Source organism: Phoenix dactylifera, chromosome 6 (assembly GCF_051530095.1).
Source record: "Phoenix dactylifera cultivar Ajwa chromosome 6, Ajwa_hap1_PhDact_Kaust_v1.1, whole genome shotgun sequence".
Classification (NCBI taxonomy): domain Eukaryota; kingdom Viridiplantae; phylum Streptophyta; class Magnoliopsida; order Arecales; family Arecaceae; genus Phoenix; species Phoenix dactylifera.
The window spans coordinates 34237772-34263345 of NC_143195.1; the positions used below are offsets into that span (position 1 = coordinate 34237772).

Genomic DNA, 25574 nt, shown 5'->3' on the forward strand with positions numbered 1-25574 from the left:
CCGCTCTTGATCTCTTGCTGGGATGCAGCTCTATGCGCCTGCAAACCTGCTGCGGAATCTCTTGGGCACTGTACTAAACCTATATTCCTAATCTGCAGCCTGTGTTTTAAACCTTACTATATGCAAAAAGATTGTATTGAAATATATATAGTTCCCACATTTTCTGCTTTTAGCCCATTCTGAGATGATGAAAATGGTGCAGAATGTGGTGATGGTGTGACAATTTTTCCTTTTCCTTTTTTGTTTTAAAGTCGGTTTACAGTCATATTCAAGCGGGCACGTAGTGTCTGCATGGTCAGCATATATCTACTTCCAGCTCATTGCAGGAGGATTAGAAATGATGAATTAGAGAGTACATGGGCAAGTTTTCTCTATATGCTCATTGCATAGCATAAAGCCAAAGTTTAGCAGGCAATCTATTCCGAAACAGTTTCCACAAAATGTTCTAACCCGAGGCACGATAAGCAGCTTCCATAACATGATCCAATTATTCAAATGTTGACCATGAGTTTGAACAGCATCCTGTGACAGAAAATGATAAACATCCCTGGCACGTTTGTGCTGGTTGGAAGAGCATCGACAAAACCATCTATCCGGAGTCTGAGTACATGAAAGAGGAATCATTTGCGTAATATCAACCCAGGCAATATGCTGTTGTTACAGGGGTGGATTCCAAGCGCTATAAGAAACAAGAATAGACCCATGGATCTGCAGTAAAAATAGATATCAATCCCGATAACATGCCAGAACCCCTCTCGAATAGACCTGCGTGCACGTATGGAGAACAGCTCGCCATGCCCAAGACGCATTGGACAAAGTTTCCTCATGGGTCAGATGTGCCATATCTCCTCCTATGCACAAACTTGCCCCATAGGGAAAGCTCTCCACATGCACATTGCGAAAGCCTAAACCCCTTATGTTAGGCAACATCAGATAATTGAGGACCAACATAATGACTCCTCGGCTTTGTTAAGTGCCTTATCCCAAATAAAATTCCGATTAATCTTTAAAATAGCATACAATAGACCATCCGGGACCCATGAGGTGGGTAACTGGGAATGGAGTCAAAGCACTGAACAAAAGTTAACGCTTCCAGCCTGTGACAAATGCTCTCGGTGCTATCCTGCTAATTTTCTCTGCACCCGCAAGATAGATCAATAGTAAAAACGTCTATCACCAAGGGGCAAATCTAGGCATTAACAATGCGCTTGAGTCTGACAAAAGGCTTTTGGTAAAATTAACATCGAGCTACCGCTATAAACCTTCTGATTAGATACTTTGTTAATTGCATCATAGTCATCCTGAGAGCCTCTAGTGAAAATAAGAACCTCATCAGCATAGAATAAAGGACGGAAGCACTCCTGGTCACTTAATAGTAAATTAGTGAAACATCTCTCCAGCATTTTAACATTCAAGGAAGCAACAAGAACCTGAGAAAGTAAAATAAACAAATAAGGAGACAACAGATCTCCTGCCTGATGCCACAACTACCGGTAAGAGGAGTAGACACTTTACCGTTAATGAGAAAAGTATAAGATGCTTTTTAGATATAGGACCAAATGACCAATACTTTTTTTTTCTTTTGTTTAATTTTTTTAGTAGCAAATAACCATCAAACTATTTCATTTACATAAAGACAGTTTAGAGCCACCAGTAAGAGTTTGAACAAGCTGCCATCATGTTACTGATAATTCAGATATGCATGGCAACTCATGGTACGTACACTGGCTATGAAGATATGCTGCAAATTGACATGCATGACTACTCCCAAGCGCCTTCTCAACCATACCTGCCACCTGCTTAAAGCCAAATTGTAAATTAGAATCTGAGTGTAGCCTGCCAAGTCACATTGATTACATTATTGATGGTGTCGACAGACAAAACATGCACAAAGCTAATTCAACAACCATCAACCCCACCTGTGAGCCCACAAAAAAACAAAAAAGAAAAAGAAAAAAAGACACAAGAAAAAGAAGAGAAGGAAGAAGAACAAAGCCGGTCAACCTAAGGTGCAATGCATATAGAATAAGTGCATTAACTTTGGTTGGTATACACATGTAAACATTTCCTTACTATGATATTTGCATTTAATATTTCCTCCCAAATATTGAGAATAATAACCTTACTATATCTCTATTTCCCCCTTTCACACCTGCAGATAACTGCAGTAGTGACTCAATCAGAACTTAAATAGCAAGTTGCACATACCTCTTGTCAGTGACTGGAACTACCAAGATCAAAGTCCATAGTGTAGTCATATTCAATGGTCGGAATCACCGAAGCCATAAATTTCAAGAATAAAAAAAGGTACCTGCAATAAAGTGTAAAGACAATATAAAGAAAACATAGTCCAAAAGAATACAGAACAGGAAACTGTTAATAATAATACATTCTACAGAACATTAACATGGACAGGTAAAAAAGGACAGTTATTAACTGGAAGGGGGAATCAAATAAGCAGGCAACTGCATAATAAAACTGAAAACTTTGAAGCATTAATGTGACTCTGCACATGGTACGAAAGGCACACGGAGAACATATACCATTTATTCAAATTGGCCAATTTAACAAGAGAAATGGAAATATTTTTGGGCCAACATGAATTCAATATACAGGCTTAGAAGTACCAAGCATGCCACAATAAAGAATATTACTTATCGACTTCCGGTTCAACACCATGTGATATTAGAACATCAATGATCTTTTTCATCACAGCACCATGTCGACATGGATGAACAGATGCATGCTTCCCAGGCAAATGAGGATGGTCCTCAATTGTCACCTGTATTTTTTTCCAGATGTGATGGAAATAGTTAATACAAATCAAACCAGATAGTAACATACAAATCATAATTCAACTTTTGGAAAACAAAGAAGATGATAACATCAGAAAAGCCATGCTAGAAAAGTGAAAAACCTTGTACAATGGATCAAACAGCAAATTCATCATACAACAGAATGCAAGATTTGTACGTGTCTTTAGAGGAAGCTTCTTTCGAATAACTATAATTTATAAAGAGTAGCATGACTCGGAGGAAAAATGAAGAACTTCATTATGGATAGAGAAGGCCCTGACACCAACCCTTCATCTAAAATTCAATTAATCATAAACATCCTTTGACTTAATCTTTTAATGATAAAAAAAAACTTAAACAGCTGTATATATAAACCTACCTAGTATCTAATGACCAACCATTTAACAGTACTGCTTGTCTATCTTCTTTGAAAAAACAGAACATTGCCTAACTCAGAATTCTCAGATGTTGCATGAGCTTAAAATCCAAAATCACAATGCAAATCTGCCAAATGGTAATTAGAAATGAGGAGCTCATACGTGGAACAGAAGTCCAGTATATAGCATGATGTCAAATATTAACACAAGGCATATGGTGCTGCATTTGAACATTAGACCAGTTATAAGGCATCACCGTTTTATGTGCATGGTCCTGGCTAACATCTTCAAGTACAAGCTCTGGCTGTAAAGGCATTCTTGACTGCAACAATACATCAAAATAAGTTTATAAGATAAATGGCCTGTTAAAATTATACTATTTTATGGATAATTCTTGCAAATATTAACATAAATCCCACTGCTTCAGTAAGTAATCCCAAAAGTCACCAACCATAACATCGTCTCTACTTATGGTCAAGTCTCCAACAGTCCATATCCACCAAACAACAATTAAGTAAAACAAATTGTAATTATAAGCGCAAATGTCCCCAACCAGCCCCATCATATATAAACGTATATCCAAAAAAAAGCCATAATTTAAAAGTTAAAAAGAAAAAAAGAAACAAAAGATAACCATTGGTTCTCTCGATTTGGAAAATTCAATTACAAATTTTTAGCACTGATACATAACACTGCTTAGTCTAGCACCAACAACCCACTAAACAAGTTCCAACATAAGGTATTTAATCAAAACCTAAAATCAGGAAAACAAATAACAACACAAATTATAGAATTATGTTCAAGAAATCAGTATAATTGGGGACATGTATGCTGGAGCATTAACAAGTGTTACAAATTGCCGCAACACAACTGTATTCCAGTTCCTATAAGCTTGCATCAAGGATTAGCACTAAGCTCATATATGGATTAACTTACTGCTACTATTCAAGAAGATGTATCATGGTGCATATTATTTGCAGACGACAGTGTTGATTGATGAAAAAAGAACTAGATTAAATACTATATTGGACTTCTGGAGAAAAACTTCAGAGAATAAGAACTTAAAAAATTACTAGAAGAAAGAGAAATTATATAGAATGAAGATTTAGTGAAAATGGAAATAAAGATATGATAACAACTAATTGACAACCAACAGATACATTAAAGTGACCATTCTATTACTTAGGGTCTGTTATACAAAATATTGGAGAGATAGATGAAGCTATATGTCATAGAATTAGAGTTGGTGAGATGAAGTGAAGAGGTGCATTTGAAATATTATGTAATAGGTACATCCATTGGAGACTTAAAGAAAAAATTTATATAATTAAATCTGGTTGGATAAATTGAAAAGGTAATTTGAAATATTATGTGATAGGTGCATATCTTGAAGACTTGAAGAAAAATTTTATAGAACAGTAAGACATGCTATGTTGTATGGTTCAGAGTATTGGGGAATAAAGAAAGTATATAAAAACAAGTAGAAAGGAGAATGTTGAGATGGATGTGTAGTAAGACTACAAAAGATAAAATAACAAGTGAATATAGTAGAGGAGCTATAGGAATTGCACAAATTAAGAACAAAATAAACAAAGATCCAAGGAGGCTTCAATAATGAGAGGTAACTTTGGTTTGTATTTAAGGTGATACCAAAATGATAGAAGACCTAAGATGACATGGATGGAGGTCTTGAGAAAGGATAAGGAGAAATTTGGAATAATACCATTGGTGGTCCTAAATAGGAATACTTGGCGAATAAAGATCCATAAAGCCAGCCCCAAATAGTTAGGAAAAGGCTAGATGGTTATGTTATGGTGACTTCGGGCAAAGATATTTTAGGAAATATAACTCATTCTTAATATAGACTGGTCAATCAACCATTCATTCTGGAATTCTTCTTTTAGGTATAACATGTTATACGGAGGTTTTATATGCTTTCTAGACATCTAAATGATTGGTAGTAGCTTAGTTGTAACTGAACGCCAACCGATGGCTAACAACCTAACACTAAACTTGATTCATATAAGTATATCACATCCATCTTATCTTGTAAAATATTGTTACATTCAATAATTTATTATTTTGCATGTATTGCCACATTATAATGACATAACTAAAGAGGAACAACCTCATCATATCCAGTAAGCCATACACGAGGAGTTTGGTAATATTTATCATACCTGCAGCAAGAATTTCTAGGTTAGACCTATGCAGAATAAAAGAATAATAACAGAATTATCAAAATATTTTTAAAAAGATATTGAATGCACTACAGGAAACAATGACATAGTGATAAACAACTAGCAGTTTACAAAAGCCTAGCTAGAAAACAGAAAACTTGATAAAACTTGAAAACTTGATAATAACAACTTTGGTGTGTTCCCATAAGAATGTAAAGAGCTCAACTTTCGATATAACAGCACTTATTAGATGGCTCACAAGCTCCTAAGACATACGATAGCTATGTGCATCAAAAAAAAATAATTTACACATTTCAGTAAAATATACAATCTGTCAAGATCCGAGACAGGAAGAGGACACTCAATATACTGGTATGAGCTCTGAATCCTTCTGAGTCCACTACCGCATTAGCTTCTTGTTGACCTTTGTGCAATTGCTATAACTTTTATATCCTGATCCTCAAACTAATAAAACATAATCGTTGGCATATACAAATAATCAATCAATCAGTATATTGTGATAAGATTAACATACAACAATCTACTAAGAAAGGGGAGGGGTGCTTTTAATCATATATTTCATCCTTTAGATGCATTTACATCTGTCTAACTTGCTGCCTTCTAAAACTTCAAACAATTAATTCATTATTAATGTGATACCAGATGCAAGTAGAGGCAACCCAGGATCACATCCAAGAAACGAATAATTTATAATCCACCAGAAAGGAAAGTTTTTCTGAACTACAACAAATAATTAATAAGCAATGAAATTAACATGACAGTGGAAGAAGGGAAGCCGAGTTAATGAGTAAAGGTTCTAGATGGGGTTCGAAGTACAGGAATGAATGCAAGGTTCCACTTAAGCAGTAAAAAACTGATTGATGAGTTCCCGCATTAGTCATTAAAGTTTAACTGAAAAATCCTTTAGGTTTTATTGTAACAAGCAGGCAATTAAGCATACAACTCTGGATTTTCATGGGATAATGGAACATATGAAATGAGCTACTAATTTACTGAGAGAAGGCAGCTAGTTTTATACTAGGGAAGGTTTGGTTGCTCAAATTTCTATCCTTCAATTTGAGGAGAAACATTGACAATTTGATTTTGGTGGATCTTTTTCTTTGATTTACTTATCATGTTATTGAGCTGTTTAGTGCGCATGTGGACCCATAGTCATGCACCAAAAGCACTGTAATGGGCTACTTGTTAACTGGTAAACCTGTTGGTTACCCTTGTCAGTGGTTGCCCTCAGAAGATAGAGCTCCAAGGGAGGCAGACAGCATCACGATTAGATTGTGGACCTTTATTGCTTCCTCTTTTCCATCTTAATTCTCTCTTTCTCCTCTCTTTTTCCATCTGAATAATTAAATGGAAGTATATCTAACAATTAAGAATATTAAGGAAAATCAAGAAAACAATTACGATGTATTCAAGTAACTGCTTAAATGTAGCACATTTTAACCAGTAAAACAATTAGCCACCCCAAAAGACGTGCATTAATTAAAGCAAATGCAGCTACCAAATAAACAAAAAAGAATACAAAGTCCAGGAAAAAAGAAATTGATGAAACCCGAAAGCTGCAACCGAGGCAATCTTAGGGATTATGGACCAAGTGGATGCGGAGGTTAAAGTACACATGTCCTGACTGATACCTAAACCACCCAAAAAGAGGCTAAGTTGAGCTGCTTTGGCACTTGAGAGATAGCCAAGCTGCATATAGAGATCATTTGGTCAGACCTCTTGGACACCAACTAGGTGGCAGGACAGAACTAAGGGTTGGGATCAACCTATACAGTCCAGGAAAGAGCCTTCCTCAGACACCAATAATCTGATACTGTCAATTATACAACCATACTCTACAAGCAAACACAAAAACTATCAGATAAATGATGTAACTAAATCCAGAAAGAACACTGTGCACATGCATGTATATGCTCGCATTCACGGGTAAGCACTGTATGGTATGACTATATGCAACTAAGCATTTATGTCTGTACATAAAAATAAAAATAACTACATAAAATGAAACAACATATACAAATCTTGGATGCAATAGGAGTATGTAAATTGTTAACTGCATCCTTAGAGAGTTTATATAAGAGGATGGTCTTTATTTCCATAAAATTAAGCACTTACGTGATGCTAACATCATATGTTCTGGTTCGAAGGATGTTGTCATCCTCAGGTTCATGCGTAACAAAATAAGTAGGCTGGAGAGTAGCCTGAATTAAAAGCAATATACAGATCAAATATTGAAGTATACTTTTATGTGACCGAAAGCGTTATAGCAATTCAAATTCAGTAATCGTTAGGAAAACTACTAAAAATGTGATATGGAGAATGCTTAAGAAGAGATCAACCTGATGAGGCAAGCACAGGAGGAAAGTGTGGTCAACTGAGTGTCTGTGCGAGTGTCTTAGCTTGTACAGGCATTGAAGGGATACACTAGAATGTTAAAATGTTGATACAAGCTATGGGAACACATAGAAATGCTTCCCCTTATTTATGATTGTGATCATAATTATAGAAGTGAGAACCAATTGAAAGAATAGAGTTTCAATCAAAATGAAAATTTTGGATGGAACCTTTCAATTTTTCTTTGCACTAAAATGATTAATATAGATGCCTCTTCAACAATTACATATCAAGGTTTTGCCAAAAAAAAAAAAAAAAAACGATTGATATCGGTTTTGGCCAAAGCGACCGAGTTTTGGTTTTGGCAGTTCTAGCAGTATCAATGGTTTTAATCTGCTTCCAGTAGTTTTAGTTGAAAATATAAAGAAACTAAAAATATCAATATAATTAAGTAAAAAACAGTGAAGGACAATATAGCCAAGAATAATAAACCAGAAAAAAAATCCAGAGCAAAAAAATAACTTTTAGTGCTTAATGTTATAATATCTCTAGTAAAAGTACATGTGAAAATGCACGTTGGGTTAAACATCATCTTAAGGAAAAGCATAGATATATTTAGTGTATACTACATAATTTTAATTTTGAGAATAGTTAGAATTTAAATATTTATTTTTGCAATTTTGAATAGGAACTATATGGGGGGTTTATGAGTCTATTGGACTACACTTTCAGTGGTATGAAACTAAAATTAAAGTTCATATTAGTTCAATGTATCAAAGTGGAGCCTTAGAAGTATATAAGTATACTCTTTGGAGTCCCATGGCCACCAGGGAGAATAGAGCCGGGAAGACTCTTGGCTAGCACATAGGTCTGAAAACTCCTAAGCTTCTTAAATTATCAGAAAGTTGAAAGATCAGACCTTTCTCATCTCATAAATTCAAAGAAGTGATAACAATGATCCAATCGTCACAAGCCACCAGCTAACGTCACCCCTTTTATTTTGTTTTGTGTGTAGAGGAGGGGATGTAAATTGTTCTAAACTCTTTCAAAAACAAAGAAAGATTTTGGCCCATGACACTAACTGTTCCTAACTTGATGTGGTTTTACAAGCTCCATCACAGCCATCCATAGTAATGATTTTCAGATTGTTACAGTAACTTTTTTAAAATAGAAAGTAACAATTTTGGATAATCTGTTGAGATGATATCCTTTTGGCTAACATTCAAAGAATTTGAATTAAAGAAGGCATCCAACTACTCATAAAGAAAGGAGGGTTTTAAGGAAAGTGGGAAACTTAACCAGAGGAAGTGGGGACATGCACTTGTCTAGGAAGCAAAGGCTATTGAACAGAGATCTGGCCCTCCATTCCTCAAAATTGTAGTGGGACTGGTTTCAATCTAAACGTTTGCTGAAGTCCTGATGGTATTAAATCGCATCTTCCTAGATTTATCTACTCAATGACTACGATTCTATCACTTAAATTCAAGGGTTGTGATCGTTTCTGGACAGAAATTTATTGGTAATTCTATAGAGTATGCATTAGCAATCTAACACACTATAACAAAATGTCTATGAATTTAGAATCTGAGATAGCCAAAACTGCATAAAAAAACTTTTTTCCTTGGATATCTTTAAAACTTGATGTCGCTATGCTTCCAAATGTTCTCAAAACTTGCAAAATTCAATCTTACTCTAGGGAAAAGGGTTCGTGAATTTAATAAAATAAAGAGATCCAAACTTTTAGAATGAACAATCTGTACATGCATTTAATTTGGTCACATGAGTTGGCGTCAGCCAAACTAAGAAACAGATGTCAGTTTTGGATAAGGTACAAGCTGAAATCAAACTTCTGGTTTCGGTTTCAGTATTCCAAACAAAATATCCTCTACTTGTGCAACTGTTTACTTTGCCCATAATTCTAACAAAATTTTCTTTTCTTCTAGTTTATGTATCTCAATAGTCATTATGTAAAACTCTATTTCTTGAATCGACAGTCTCAAACTCCTTTTCCATGAGACTTGAGGCTGTCCTACATGGCTACATCACCTTTCAAACCCTACATTCTTCTTTATCTTTGCATTCCTTAAAACATAGCAAAAAAATTAGTTCCCATTAATTAGTTTGTAGTACGGTAGCCTGGAATTCCACATCTAAAGAATGAGCTATATATTTAGAGTATTTGTTGTTTAAGATATAACTTTTGCAGGCTACCACCGACATGCAACAAATATTGTGTCATCAGCAGTCCGATTGTCCCTCTAATAGAATTCAAAATACATAAACAACAGATACATTTCACGCTTGAGATAGAAAGTGGGCCATTAGAATGCGAAACAATGACAATAAACTTGCCACTAAAGCACTGTCAATTAATTAAGAAATATCTCAGACACAAGGGCTACTTGGCAATACAAATGAAAAATGCACCTCAGATAAGCAAAGCAACTACATATTCAAATTGTCAAGTGGCAAACTGCAAGAAAATGCAACATACCGGATCATTCTCAACAAGGTTATCAGAACCTTCAAAATCCCCAATGTCAGGTATGTCTTCCTCCACCTCACCGGTGAAATATGGGGGGATGGACCGAATAGCCCTGTCTTTGCTGATCTCTAGGGTGTCCATGGAAGGTAAATTGTCCTCCTCATCATGCTTGGTCTCTGGAAATTCAAAGCCAAGCCATCAATAATAAGGAATCATGTCAAGAAACCCAGTCCAGAAGAATCAATGCATCACCTTTCGGCTTCCCATGCGTGGCAATCCAGCCATCATTGTCATCATTATCAAGCAGAACTTCCCCTCCTGCAGCCTCATATTCTTCTTCCACCGAAACAGCCCTCCTTAGACAAGGCACTGAGAACAGAGAGTTGTTACCCTTAGATGCATGTCAAGAATATCCACTGGTCTCATTGAACTCAAGAACATGGGGAACCCAAGATTGCATCTTTTTTGATACTTCCATTCGTCTCATTAGATCAAGAGCCTCGGGTGCCAAAAATTCAGTTTTTTGCGATCAAACTCTACCCTACCGAGTCGGAAACATCAATTTGGAACAAAAACGAACCGAATTTGAAGAAAACTCCAGAAAGTATGTCAGTCCGAGGATTCCCATACCGTTTCTCGTGATCAGATATTGCTTGTCGGCGGGCAGGTAGGACTTCCTCTTGCTGGGCTCGCCCGACTCCCTATCCAGATCCATAGATCAACCATCCCACAAAAACGTTAAAGATAGAATTCGAAATTGGGGGAAAACGGGAGAGAAGAAGAAGAAAGGAGGCTTCCAACCAGGACCACGTGGGGCACTTGGAGACGAGATTATCGCCGGCGAGGACGAACTCGGAGACGCTGAGGACGCCCTTCTCCTTGAACGCGGAGACGGTGCGGGGGCCGGTGATCCTCTCCACCGTCCCTTTGAAGGCTTCGTGAAGTTTCTGGGACAGCACCATCCTTCCTTCCCCTCTTCCTCCCTTCTTTGTTAACGATCGAATCGAAATCCAATCGTCAAAGTAATTAATAATGAGCGAAATCAGGGCGAAGAAAGGAAGGCAGGAAGGATGATGATGCGTGAGGAAGGGCTTCGTTATAGCTCGGATTTCTCCAAGAACGGCCTGACTGAACCGTGAACCGTTACTGTGAAACGTGAACCGGGTCCGGGATTTTATAGGTGGCAAGTGGCATCACAACCACTGGACGCAGCATTCTTTTTGACGCCGAATGTAACGATATTGTGTTTTTAACTTCTAAAGCAAATGCTGACCTATCACCTAACTGAAATCCGCTCTTAGCTCGTCTAATATATGAGAATTTTTTTTTTTAGGTGTGACGTATGTGCTTTTGCATGACCTAAGTTGACATATTTGGAATTTGTGTTAATGGCTAGACCTAATTTATTTCAGGTTTGATTAATCATGAATAAGAATTTTGGGCAAAATCTTTTCCTACTAGCATTTTCTGTCTTCCGGCTTCTCTGCTGATTTAAAAATTTCGAGATGAAATTTCAGTCCCTCACACGTCAAATTCTAGTCAACATCTTGCATTTTGAATAGTCACTCCCCTCATGGGAAGGACAGGTCAGTCTAACTAATGCCGTTTTAGATATTTAGCAATAATAATAAAAAAGTAAAAAAAAGGCAATAGATTACATGGGGAAAAAAAGCAATTAAGTGATTCACTTAGGAGCCTGCCCGCCATATTTCAACTAGAAAGAAAGCAAACTACCATCACCAAACGCTTAATATTTTATTTTGTAAATAATAAAAGCCTACCGGCATATTTTTTTAGAAAAAGATAAGAGAAAATTACTTAAATATCTTCTCAACTTAAAACCAATTTCACTTCATACCCAAAAATTTCAAAGTGGTCTTCGAAGTTAGTTAAGCAATTACGTTTAACACTGTTGAGATGTTGTTACAAAGAACAATTTCACCATCACCAAAATAATTTATTAAAAAATAATCTCTCTTTCCCTTTTTCGTCCCTCACTTACACCACCTCCTCCTTCGTAAAATCTGTTGTTGTCTCCCTCCTCTCCATTTTTTCTTTTTATCTAACTTTGTTCCACTTGAGCTTTATCCACTCTGATAATTTCCTCCTCTTCCAGCATGTCTTCCTCCTCTCTAAACCTCGTTGTCATCTTATCCTTCCTCTCCATCTAACTTGAGCTCGAGCTCCACCCACTTTTACCACCTTCTCCTCTTCTCTAAACCTTGCCGCTATCCTCATCCACTCCCGCCACAACCTCTCTAAATGTCGTCGCCATTTACATCCCTCCTCTTTATCTAACCTTATCTCAAGCCCCACACAAACCTCACCCATTTCCACCACCTCCTCTCTAAATGCTATCGCCATTCTCATCCCTCCCCTCCATCTAATCTCATCCCGAACTCCACCTGGTTCCATTCTCATCCCTCCTCCCCATCGATCTCCACCTCATCATCTTCTTACCTTCCCTTCTTTTCCACATTATCGACCTTCTTTTCTCCACCGCCACCTCTACCACCCTGTTACCACCTTCGATCTCGTCAGTGGCATCCCCAATACTGCAGTCTACATTGCCGCCATCCTCTTCATCTCCCATTTTGTCCCTATGGTCATGCATTGCACGGAGATCAAAAATATAGCACCAACTTTGACTCCACGACCTTCGACCATAGCCCTATTAGGAAATGCCACCAGAATAAGAATATCTCAGTCTTAAAAATCTCATGTAATCAGATAGAATCTTGTAAGTCTAAAAAAATGAAGATAAATGATGAGATACATTGAATCACTCAACTTGAGGAATCATTTTGAAATTTTTTAAAATCGAAAGTAGCTCTAAATTGAGGAGGAATCAAAATATTTTTTTTTCAAAAATAAAAAAATATTATGATATGAAATTTATTAAATAAATTTATTTTTTTTAGGTGAAGGAAGGAATGGATTGAACGAAATAAAAAAAATAATCACATCCTTTTGCATGCGAGCTGCATGTGAATCACATTTTTCTTATACTTGTATTGTTGAAGACAATATACTAATTGCTTGATGCCTCAATTACACCTACAAGACAACAACTATCACATGAGTATGCATCTAGATATTTAAATGCAACTGATGGAGCAGTTTTCCACCAGATTATCTGTACAAAAAGTGGCATGCAATATAAAGCAGAAATTTAAAAAATCACCAGCTTTCAACTCTAGTGCAGAAATTATAAGATTAGATAGCAAAGTAGAAGGCAAACCTGTGAAACCATCTGAATAACAGACTCCACATTTTCATGGAGAAACTTGCGTGCAAACCCAAGAAAATGCACAACTAATGCACTGTAGAACTGATAATTGGACATCACATAGCTTTGCCAGGCAGGCGAGTATAAGGTTTGGACTCGGCTCCGCTCTTTATCTTCCTTAGTTTTCTCAGGGCTCTCCTTTCTGGAGCTTTCTAGATTCTGGGCAGCTCCCGGCATGTCACACTCGACAAAATCTTCTGGACTAATCTTCCATGGCTCCATATAGGTCACCCACAAAGAGAACACTTGAGAAGCATTCTTGATAGAAGCCCCCATTGGCAAAATGAAAGTCCTCAACATAAACCTATACAAAGGCCTCGGTGTCACCGCATTCCAAGAACCAAAAGAATTATCACCAGGAATCATCACAGCTGGTACTCGAAGACATTGAGCTGGAGCTGGTGCGAACCCTGGATCTTGTCCTCCTTGATCCTGTTCTTGAAGAGAGGGCATGGATCGCAGAGGACGGCGGAGGGTTTATTGTTTTGGAGGGCGATGGAAGACGTATTTGACGAGGTCGTGGCGATCGACGGAGGAGATGGAGGAAATGAGGATGCGCTGGGGAGAGAGGAGCGGCAAGGTCGGAGTCGGCGGAGACGCGGCGGATCCAGGCGGAGGAGGAGGAGGGGGAAGGGAGAGGGGGAGTCATCGAAGTCAAAGATGAGGAAGAGGAGGGTGGGGAAGGCGATGGAGAAGAAGGCGCGGAACTGGTAGGATGCGTGGCGGCGGAGCAGGCGGCAGTGATCTGGGAAGGGGAAGCGGCCGCTAGGATTGAGGCGGCGAGGTTCTGGGCGTCCATGGGGAAGAAGGAGCGAGGGGTCAAGGGGATGGAGAGAGAGAAGGAGAGAGAAAAGGAGAGAGAGAACTAGGGTTTGAGAGGAGGAGGAGGAAATCTTAGGGTAAGGTAAACAAAGGGGATTTGAAGATTTAAACAAGGAGGGCGAGGAGCAGCGAATGGCGCCCTCTCGTGGCGGTCGCCGCGTGTTATGGGAGAACTCATCTGGACCGTTTGATAGGGAGGGTATGGGCCGGGCCTCGTCGAAGTGTGATGGGCATCCTACAGGTAGCGGGAGCGATGGACTTGCCACAAGTAGCGGACATCAAACTCGGGCCCGTGAAGACTTGATCGAGCATCACCTCTGCTATATTTCAATGATTAAAAATTTTCAGAAATCTATAATTAATCCATTTGGTAATCTGTCTAACAACCAGCGAGAACCTTGCAATCCACTATTCTCAAATAAGTCATAGAAAAATATACATGAAAATAAATTGAAACATTATTTTTATCATAGATCGGTATTTCTTGAAAAAAATTATCCCACGGAGGAATATTTTTTATCCCCAATTTTTAGCCAAACATCATTGCTCTAGAATGATTCAAAAAAAATTGTCCACAATGAGAGATTTTATATCACTAGGCTAGATGGTGATTTTAGAAATAGAGATGTAGAACTTACAATGATATCGTCATCTCACCAATATCGCTGGGTCATCACCCCATACTAAATGTAACCCTAGAGAAGAAGCAAAGTCGAGAATAAGCCAATACTAGGACGGCGATTCCTGACTTCCATCCTAAATTTTTCAGGATACCCTGATGGTGGATGCCTTTGGAGCAACACATGACATCGATTAAGGTGGTTCAAATTGATCAGAGGTGGTCCTCGGATGGTTGGTGCAAATTCTAGTTATGGGTAGATTCTTTGTTTTTCTTTGCAGGGCATTGGTTATTGGATTAATTTTTTATCTCTATCATTTCCTCTATTTTTTTTTCTCGTTTCGTTTTTTAGTTTATTTTGTTTCTTCTTTAATTTGTTTCATTTGCGAATGAACTGTAAGATGATTTGTCTCTAAATAGAGGAAAAATTACAAATAAATTAAACCTAGTAACTGTAAATTCTTGAGTGTTGGTTAGGTGAGTTTTGTCTCTAAACAAACCCAGACGATAACCAATCCGAAAAAATTACCAATAAGAAAACATGTTTCCTAGCTCATAAGCTTGTATAAATACATCCAAAGCTTCAGTTAATGCCGATAAATTAAAGATTGCAAGACGATTCCAAGCACAACCAGAATATATAGCAACTGTTTTTGCTGGAATATCAGCAGCACGAAGGCTTCATGAACGCAGCCGCAACGGCGTTTGCTAGTTCCCGTACTTACGAGCCCAGAGAGGCTTTCCGTTGATCAGGAAACGAACCATCCTTTCGCCGTCGACCGCCAACCCAACGAAGGAGTCGGTGGCGAAGACCACCAGCCCGTACATCGGCTTGAGTCCGGGCTCATCCTCCAGCGTCACTCTTTCTACGCAATGACCCCACCGCCTGCTCCCAACCAAATCACAGCTCTACGTAAAGATCGCACGAAAATTAAAAACAAACATGCATCTAGTTTAACGAAAGGGGGTTGTTTCAACCTACCCAGTGAAGTAGGCGACGATATCTTCAAGGCTTAGAGGAAACGCTGGGGAAAAGGTGACGAACAAAGACCGGGCATCGGCAGGAGCGGGCACGGCCGGGAGGTGATCATATGGCCTGGCCAACTCTTCCGGCAACTCGGGAAGGGCGCCCGTCTCGTATGCACCAAGCAATGCATGCAAGTTGTCGTCGAATATCAGTTTGCCAACTCCGTCCAGGACGTGGGCGATGCCCCTGACCGCGCGGTCTCTGTGGTAGTGGAAGAAGCGAAGATTAAATGGCTCGACGGCGAGTGCAGCGGTAAGAGGAATTTTGACACCGTCGTCAGTCAGCAGAGGAGCATTCTGGCGGAGTTGGCCAAGAATTTGCAGCGCTTCATCGATCAAGCGACCTACGACGTCTCGATTTCTGCAGCCGCAGACAAACGCCACGACGTTGATACCAAGTAGCTCAAGCCATAACCACAAAGCTAGGATCTTCTGTGCGAACGCCGGTGCTCGGGTTGCGAGCATGTCGAACAGACGGCGCTCTTGTTTGTGGAACACGAGAACGTCTCTGACGGATGCCATGAGATGATCCCTTGATTGAGAGGAACAGCTTGCTGCTGGTGATTAATTGTGGTGGTGCGATGCATGGCATGGGCTTCGTTCAGTCCAATTTAAAGTGCTCTGTGGGATGCTTTGGTGTCTCTTGGGAGGAGACGAAGCGCCCTTTGGAAAGAGAAGAGAAAGGAAACTATATATGGACGAGAAGGAGCGACTGTTAGAAGTTTTGCATTGTTTCTTCTCTCTCGCCCGATCCGTTGCTACGCGCCATTTCAAAGAATCCGAGTGTAAGAAATGACATTACGATTCCATTCATCCATAGAGATAACGTTCTTAGGGCGGCAAATTTCAAAGAATGCATCCGCTCGCAAGTTTCAGACCGTTCTCGAAGGGTCGTTCAAGCTTCCAAATCCCACTATATAATGAGATCAATCCTACTTTTCTACTCAATAAACTGGGGAAAGTAATTAATTCACTTCCTCTCCTTTTAATTCCCATCAGAAAAAAAACAAAAAATCCTATATAAAAATATATATGAAGGATGTAGTCTGGTTACGTTATGAGATTATTTTTCTTTCTTTAGTTATATTGGTTGTTTCGGAATGGGAGTATCGGAAAATGACATTATATATGAAGGAAGTAGTCTGGTTTCTTTCTTTAGTTAGATATGTCGTTGTTCCCCCGTGCTTTTGGAATGGAAGAAAGGAGTGAATGGGTTCTTCGTGAGTCTGCTTTGCTGGGTTAGTGATAGGCTTTTTGATTTGAGCTTGGTCCCGAGATTGGCCTGTCAACTTCATGATGCGAACCGGGTCCTGGGATATTTCGGTGCCACAATGACTTAAATTATGGGCTTCTGTGGGCTGGGTTTCCTCTGGCTTACGTGGACCATTCATGTCTCTTTCGGAGCTGAGAGGGACATAACTTGAAATTGACTCACTCAAATATGATACAGATTACATTTGGTTCGAACTCAATCTAATCAATGACTCAGCCAAACTTACCACGAACGGATTTCACATTATGGATTCAATCATCGGATTAGGCATTTTCTTAATTTTATTCACTTTCATAAGATAATCCTTCTTCCATATCTAGGGCAACCATGTGCACTACACATGCATAATAACTAGCTGCTTTAAATATAGGGAGGTTGGGCCTGTTCATGTGAAATGCAAACCCATGCACTTGTACTTATATAACTAGATATAAATTGACTAGATATAAGTTGACGACGTTAAGAGATGCTAGCCACTTCCTTCTCAGAGAACAGTACATGAGACTTCCACACCATACGGCTCTACGTCGAGCTTTCGACATCGGCCCTTATTATTAAACTACTATGCTTTGCTTGTTTTTTCCATCTTAACCTTCGAATCTTTTGCTTCTTATATGGTAGCAATGAGTAGTCACCCTCATAGCGGTGGCTAGACGAGGCGCTTCAATACCTTAGGCACTTCATAAATAATGCCAACCAGAAGAATTGGGTAAGTTTGCTGGACCTTGCTCGACGATTAAAATTATACAAATGCCAGTTCATTTATGCTCACTGAACAGGGGCTTTGACAGCTCACCTCAGGAATTGTTTGGTGGAAAGTATGAACACAAAAGCTGGTGTTGAACGACAATCCTTGGATCTCAAAGCATGTGCCGTACGGCTGTTAGATTTCTGCCGGGACAAAAGGTAATCGCAGTGACAAAAAACGTGCGCTGCTGGAAGCATATGGTTCTCGTTCCACCTTTGCGTGCCCATATGGAACGGGTTGGTAAACCACGAGGGAACTGCCAGCTTTCGTACTTGTTTAGGTGAAGGCTCACACCCTTTTGCAAGATAAAAAAAAGAAGCATGGAGTACGTGGAGAATTGAAAGCTTAATTAATAAGAATATTTAGATCCGCGTTAGGTAACAGGTAATATGAATTGCCATAGAGCGATGAAGAATATACCTTCGCTAGAGACGGACAATGCAGCTAATTGAGTAATCTCATTCGCAACTCACCATATATACTAGAGGATTTATTTGGGCTGGCACCGATGAGGAACCCACGCTTTGTGTCATTTATTTGTTTTTTTTGATTCGGTTGGCCTTATCCATGCACGACATGTGTGAGCATAGATACACTCTCACTATCACAATATACTTCCAGATTTCTGGAGGGGAGCATCATATCGGACAAATACCTGCAGCATTGTTAATTGGAATAAAAAGATGACCTTCTCCAGACCTATCATGCCTTGATATCTGCATCTAATGCAATACTTGAAGCACTGCAAGCGGAAGATGACGCTGGGCAAGTTGTTTCGGAATCCTTGATAATTAAAATGTTGTACAGCAATTGCCTCAATTTCTGTTTTCCTATCTGCCATAATTTCTCTATTTCCCCTTCGCAGGAAGAGGGTGTCATCAGATCATAAATTTTGATGTATGTTGATACCACAAGGACCATTTGGTTACTTCCTCTACCTGATTTCGCAAATTTAAGAAAGTATATTTGGAGGCATAATTAGGTGTCTGAGGATAAAACAATCAGTTGCAGCTAAATATATCCCAAATTTCCAATTCTGTGCCATAGAGTTGGCATACAAGAATTGTTGGAAAAATGTAATTAAGAAATAATAATATTGCAAACTTTTTTTTTTAAATTAAATGAGATATCATTCACTAAGCAATAATAACCTCTGCAACCTAACTCAAGGGGGGAGGTAGCATTTGTGTGGCCGGCAGGTGGACTACGAAATGGAAGAGGCATCATATGTAGAGGCTGCTGGAGGCAAATGGGACATGGGGATTTGATGGCGATGATGGAGTACCTAGCAGATCCGATGGTGTACGTTAACTACCTCGGGGCAGTGGGCCTCCAGGGGCTGCAAGTAGAGGTGGTGCTTTGGGAGGAAGCACCCCAATGGGGTTAGCATTGAGTATGGGGAGCTTTGAACCGACGTCCTTGGAGGTGGCGGAGGAGAAGAGACCGGAGATGGAGTGGTGGCCGCAGAACTAGGTGAGGGCGAAGATGGAGTGGGGTGGAGGACGGAGGGAGCCGTGGTTGCAAGCGGAGACGGAGTTGAAGCCATAGGAGTTGGGCAATCTTGGCGCGGAGGTGGTCGTCGACGTCGCTCTCTCTTCCCTCTCAACTTTCGCCGGATGTCCTGGATGGCGAGTGCACCGGTAGCACCAGAGTCGTCATCTCGAGCGCCGTAACTTGGCTGCTTGGGGAGGAGCCAAAATATTTTTTTTATTTTGAAAAATTTAATAAAAACTCTGGAAATTAATCCTGGGGCAGCAAAATGTTCACGTGATGGCAATATACTGATAAAAAAACTGCCAACGGTTTTTTTTTTTTGGTAAATACGGCAATTTATATAGCTTTAACTTGAATACATTCTGCCGAATTGCGAGAAAGTAAAGCATACAAAGGAGAGGGAATGTCTCCTGTAGATGTCCATAGAAAATTTCCAGAGTGTCAGGCGACGAAGGAGGCAACCCAGTCTGCTGTCTTGTTCGTCTTTCAGAACATATGTGCTACCAGCAAGCCACCCATCTTCCGGACCAGCTTACGAGTCTTTCTGATGAGAGGGTGGCCATCACCATATCTATCCACATCTCGGATCCAGTCAAGCACCACGGAAGAATTCCTTCAAGATACACTCTCTCGGCTCCAAGAGACCTCCTCGCATATGACAGCCTCTCCCATGCGGCCCAAAGCTTTGCTCCTACAATAGTGATCCCAGGCGTGCGCCAACCTCCAGCTGCTACCAATCTGCCAGCGTTTGAAACTCGTACTTGGATGTGTGGTTCTTGACTTAAATACCTATATGGAAGTGGCTTGCAAAATATTCCTGTACATGAAAAAGATAGTTATCTTGGCTAACTCTTCTTCCAGAATTCTAAATAATATTTCCTACTCCGAATCCCTTACTTGGTCATGGCATCAACAGAATTTAATAATCTGGTGGACTCTTAGGGAGTGGTGAGGTCAATTTCTTACACGACACCTAAACTTACAAGACGATTTAGTATGAAATGGACCATTTAGAAGTCTTTCTTTGATAGACAGTGCCATAGCTTGATGTGTAGGATTTGGTCAGCAGAAAAATAAAAAAATATTTTTTATTTGGTTGGAATTTTTGAAGAAAAAAAAAAGTATTTTTATGAAAATAAGAAACAAGAGTCCATGAAGGATATGAAAAAACATACAACTTTCCTATAAAAATAGGTGCTCAGCCACTCTGTAACGTGTTATTTTCTCCTAATTAACCAAATATGCTAAAATATTCCAGTGAAATTTATTTTTTTTCCGCGAACAAAACGAGTCCTTGAGGATAGCCGTGGAGCACGAGGACAATGTGGTGCTGAATAACAAAAAATTGGCATTGTAGACAGGTAAATGGTAAATGTTCAATACAACATTTGTTCAGAAGATCTCATGGTCCCCCTGTACTTTAGAATTATTTGAGGAGTATACAGTATTTGTTCCATGCTGACTGGATGAGGAGTACCTACTTTAGTACTGCTATCCCTTGGTGTTGATTGCTCCACTTGTAACAATAATTTGAGAGGCAGGTAGTGCATGGTTTTCTCCTTGACTGTCTGTAATGTGATTATTGGATAGCAGTTGAGGGGACCCTGTTAAACTCAGTGGCTAAATATCATAGATTCTCTCTAATTGGAGGTTGCTGATCTTTCAACAACTTTTCTAAGCTACCAGGCAATGCTTGTTGTGTTCTCTGTTCCACCTAATGCTAAATCCTGGGCAAGATGGCATTCTAGAAAGTGAACTTAGGCTCCAATCTGAAGAAGCTGCACTTTGGTGCTTTTTTTTTTATTCTTCTTAGAGAAAGGACATTCTAGAAAGCAAACTCAGCCTGATCATAGATCTTTAGATTAACTCTATCAGATTAGTTCTTCATGCTTCAGCCCGCAAACTTGGAACTTGGAGTAACTTGGTTTCCTATGGCAAGCTAGATAATTTTTTCCTTTTTTCTTCCGAAAGAAATTAATTTATAATTTAATCTGATGAATTATTTATCTAAAAAAATGATTGTAGAGAAAAAATAAATTTTACTGCATTTGGTTAATAAAAATATACTTTTAAAAATAGCATCAGAAAAAAAAAAATAAAGATACCAGCCAACCAACCGCCATGGCTGTTTTTAATTTAAAACAAAAGTTGGTTTCTTTTATTTTGAAAATATCCAAATTTTATCTCTGATTTTGGATGTTGGAAAATAAATGCGCAAGGGATGGTTGAAACTAGGGCATAGCATGGGTTGGTTCCTAGGGCACAAGCTTGGAACAATTCTTGTGAAACTTCGAGCGCTATATTGAAGTGTGATGCCGGAATCAGTGTGAACCGCTCAGTTAAATCATTCAACATGAATATGAAAACCCATGTGCATCGCATCCCACCATATGAACCTAACATGCATCCATTTTGTTGATTCATGAAACAAGGAATCCCATGCACTGCATGGAAATCAATTGAACCATGCATGTGTCCAAAAGAAACATGGCAGTCACATTTTTCTCCCGGCAGATTTGTTTTCAAGAAGACTTTTCCAGTAATTTCTGGCTTAATCTTATGAATTTCCTACAATCTAAGCCCCGGACATGGGCACCTTAGATTCAATGGGATCCATAAAAGGTGGCCGGCCTTGCACTTAATGCCCCGAGCCAAATATTTGTGGGCATGTAATTAACTAGATTTGTCGATCCTACAACAAAGATTAAACACCTAACTCTTCTTGAAAGATTGAATACCTGCCAGTGATTATTAATTTCCAAATATATATGATCGATGCCCGACAAGAACAAATACTGGAGACCAAACAATTGTGGCTTTCACCGCCCCGAATTTGACCATGAGAGGTACAGGAGAGCAGTACTCCAATAATTGAAGAGAAAGAGAGAGAGAGAGAGGGGAGACAGAGAAGGCCCCTCTTTTTCAGTCCTATGTATTGCTCCATCCGCCCATGTTTTTTGTTTATTGGCCAAACGAACATGAGACCCTACTGGTTCGAACTATGAGACAAAGCAGTCCTCCCATCTATGGAGGGACTCTCACTCTCTTTCTTTCTCTTACTTTTGTTATTATTTTTTTTTAAAGAAGACCTCTCGGAATCAAAGGTACAACAAGAGTCAAGAGGACATGGTCACACATGTCGTTGTCCTCCTATCGTCAATAGTGCACCCTTCCCCTTGGTCCAAACCATACGGGCGGCCGCTGGGTCTTGGCTTGGCCAACTTGTGGTTCGCATGGATTTGAAGTTGTGATGGGAAAAGAAGACAACAGCATGTCAACACATGAGTAATACCTATTTGCATGGAACTATGATTAGTGAGAGGCTGCTGCAGGTTGGTGCCTGAATGGATCCATCTAGTGTAACTACAAAGGTCGAGCTCTTTGCCTGCAGGAAATTCAGGGAATTATCCTGCAGAAAAGTGGAAAAAATTCTATGGGATCCTTTGCCTTAAAAAGTTCTAGGGAGGTTGTTGGTTCTCTATAAACCCATAATTGTAACACAATCATCAGGAAAATTTTCACTTCTCTCATGTTAGAGTAAGTGGCTCATATTTGAGTGGTACACTGGTACTCTAAAAAGACAGGCAGATGCTGAAGCGAAGCGGAGTGGAGTGAAGGGAGCGTAAGCGCACTGAACAGAAATATATGTATCGGGCTAGGGTTAGCATAAATATGTTGTGACCCTTATTATTTTGCACATAGTGAAAAATACGGCCGCTTCGCTCCCGTAGATGTAGGTGTTAGAACCATTACTCTCGTCGGATGACTCCTCCTCTCAGCAGACTTCCAACGGCTAGTGAGCAGTTCCTCCCAACCTCCCAACGGCTCAGCAGCTTCGAGGTTCTCCCCTTCACGTGGCTACTCACTGGATTATTCTTCCCATGAGTTGTCTGAGGAGTATTCCCACGAGCAGCTTCTTCCAGTTATAACAATATTCTGTTGTAACAGTAGTTTGTTTTTAAACTGTTTCTCTTTCTGAAACACTAAAGCTTTCTCTCTCTGAAACTCTATATATTTGAATGAACAGTGTAAGGTTTGGTGAGTTAGCCAAACTAGTTATTCAACTGTCCTATTATTTCTTACATGGTATCAGAGCTAAAAAGCTCACGCTTGATCCTGGTATAAGCTTCCATACTTCTCACAAATGGCTGCCTCAGAAACCACTTCTTCCTTCACCCCACGAGATTCCTCTCTACCATTTCTCATGCCCAATATTGCACAGCTTATCTCTGTAAAACTGGATGGCTCCAATTATCTTGTTTGGAGATCTCAGTTCCTACCGGTGCTTAGAAGCCATGATTTGTTGGGTATTGTGGATGGCTCTGAAGCATGTCCTCCCAGCATTCTTCCTGATGGCTCATCAAATCCGGCGTTTATAGTATGGAATAGGAAGGACCAATGCTTACTGAGTTGGTTCCTGTCTTCACTTTCAGAAAAACTTATCTCTACCGTTTATGGCTTGGATACTTCCAGGCAGGTATGGGGTGCTCTCGCAACCCGTTTTTCTTCTCAATCTAGATCTCGCCTTGCCCATATCCGGCGTCAACTTCAAACTCTTTCTCAAACCAACAAAGGTTGCATGGAGTACCTTGAATACGCCAAGTCTTTGGCAGATCAACTTGCTGCTGCTGGAAAACCAGTAGATGATCAAGATCTGATCTCATATGTTCTTGGTGGTCTGCATCCAACATTTAATCCGTTTGTGACTTCCTTCAACTTTGCCTCCCGAGACAAAGACTTTTCATTGGAAGATTTTCAAGCTGAGCTGTTGAGTTATGAGTCCATGCTTGATATTCAGAATGTCTCTCTTCATTCTGATAATGCTCAGTTTGCCATGGCAGCTATGAAATCAAAGCCTTCAAATTTCATAAGAAAGCCAAAACCTCAGAACAATATCACTCGGCTACAACAACAAACTCCAACTGGAGGTCCCACCAATCGCTCACCAAAGTTTGCATCTCGACTCAATGTAAACATGAATACTACAACTCCTGTATGCCAGATTTGCAACAAACCACGGCACACTGCAATTGATTGCTACCACAGGTTTGATTACTCCTATCAAGGTCGCCTTCCACCATCTGATCTTGCAGCAATGGTCGCTGAGGCTAATTCTGCTTATGAACATCAAGTCTGGTATGCAGACAGTGGGGCGAATGCACATATTACCCCTGAGGCTTCTAATCTCATACACCAACAGCAGGTTCAAGAAGGTGATACTGTCACTGTGGGAAATGGCTCAGGTTTGCCAATAACAAGCATTGGTTCCTCCTTCCTTCACGTTGGACATTCCATATTTAATTTGTCTAACGTTTTACATTGTCCTACTGCTTCTACAAACCTACTGTCAATCAACAAATTTTGCCTAGACAATGATTGTTATTTTGTACTCACTGAGTGTGATTTTACTGTGAAGGAGAATCAAACAAACCGAACACTACTCCATGGACAGGTTGAGAATGGACTCTACCCAGTTGCTGATCAAAAGAGCTCTCAAAACAAGATAACATGCTTCACTGCCAATTTAGGTGTCAGTTCATCCCTTGATACTTGGCATTCACGGTTAGGACATCCCTCCAACAGTGTTCTAGAACATCTGCTGCGTCTCAAACTTCTTTCTGTCAATAAATCTTCTAAGCATTTGGGGTTTTGTTCTTCCTGTCAACTTGGCAAAGGGAAGCATCTACCCTTTACCGATTCTACACGACAGTCCACAGTCCCTTTAGCTCTTATTCACTCAGATGTTTGGACCTCCCCAGTACCATCAGTGAGTGGCTGTCGGTTTTATGTCATATTTGTTGATGATTTTTCTCGTTTCTCCTGGTTGTATCCTCTTCGTCATAAGTCTGATGTATTTCCTACTTTTGTGAAATTCAAAACTCTTGTCGAAAACTTATTCTCTTGTTGCATCAAACAGTTGCAAACTGATAATGGTGGCGAGTTTTTGTCTACCCAGTTTACTGGGTTCTTAGCTCATCATGGCATTTACCATCGCTTAACTTGTCCATATACATCCCAGCAAAATGGGATTGCTGAACGCAAACATCGCCACATTCAAGAAATGGGTCTTACTCTGTTAGCTCAATCACATCTTTCACCACAATATTGGGT

The 25574-nt window shown here is 39.6% G+C and overlaps 3 protein-coding genes across 6 annotated transcripts; all 3 read right to left on the reverse strand.

The window, feature by feature from the left end:
- Positions 1–1343: 1343 nt before the first annotated feature.
- Positions 1344–11379, reverse strand: LOC120103693 (autophagy-related protein 3). Of its 4 annotated transcripts, none has more exons than XR_015988208.2 (11): positions 10994–11332; positions 10823–10893; positions 10445–10561; positions 10202–10368; positions 7489–7574; positions 5301–5352; positions 3429–3494; positions 2655–2782; positions 2209–2311; positions 1724–1796; positions 1344–1430 (listed from the first exon to the last, which is right to left on the reverse strand). XR_015988208.2 is itself a non-coding variant. In XM_039126482.3 (10 exons), exons 1-9 carry the CDS (start codon positions 11152–11154, stop codon positions 2215–2217), a joined length of 945 nt encoding a protein of 314 aa, XP_038982410.3. In that variant the 5' UTR covers positions 11155–11379; the 3' UTR covers positions 1518–1796; positions 2209–2214. The 4 variants fall into 4 exon arrangements, 2 of the variants coding, with proteins under 2 accessions (XP_038982410.3, XP_088579970.2); XR_015988210.2 differs by lacking the exon at positions 1344–1430 and adding an exon at positions 3175–3299 and having other exon boundaries at positions 1518–1796; XM_039126482.3 differs by lacking the exon at positions 1344–1430 and having other exon boundaries at positions 1518–1796; positions 10994–11379.
- A 116-nt stretch (positions 11380–11495) lies between these two features.
- On the reverse strand, positions 11496–14376 carry LOC148703251 (uncharacterized). Its single transcript, XM_088723845.2, has 2 exons — positions 13434–14376; positions 11496–12863 (listed from the first exon to the last, which is right to left on the reverse strand). The coding sequence occupies exons 1-2, from the start codon at positions 13932–13934 to the stop codon at positions 12582–12584; spliced, it is 783 nt and encodes a 260-aa protein (XP_088579971.1). The 5' UTR covers positions 13935–14376; the 3' UTR covers positions 11496–12581.
- Positions 14377–15426: 1050 nt separating this feature from the next.
- Positions 15427–16470, reverse strand: LOC103711690 (uncharacterized). The gene is made up of 2 exons (XM_008797932.4): positions 15905–16470; positions 15427–15808 (listed from the first exon to the last, which is right to left on the reverse strand). Exons 1-2 carry the CDS (start codon positions 16468–16470, stop codon positions 15631–15633), a joined length of 744 nt encoding a protein of 247 aa, XP_008796154.2. The 3' UTR covers positions 15427–15630.
- Between the last annotated feature and the right edge of the window lie 9104 nt (positions 16471–25574).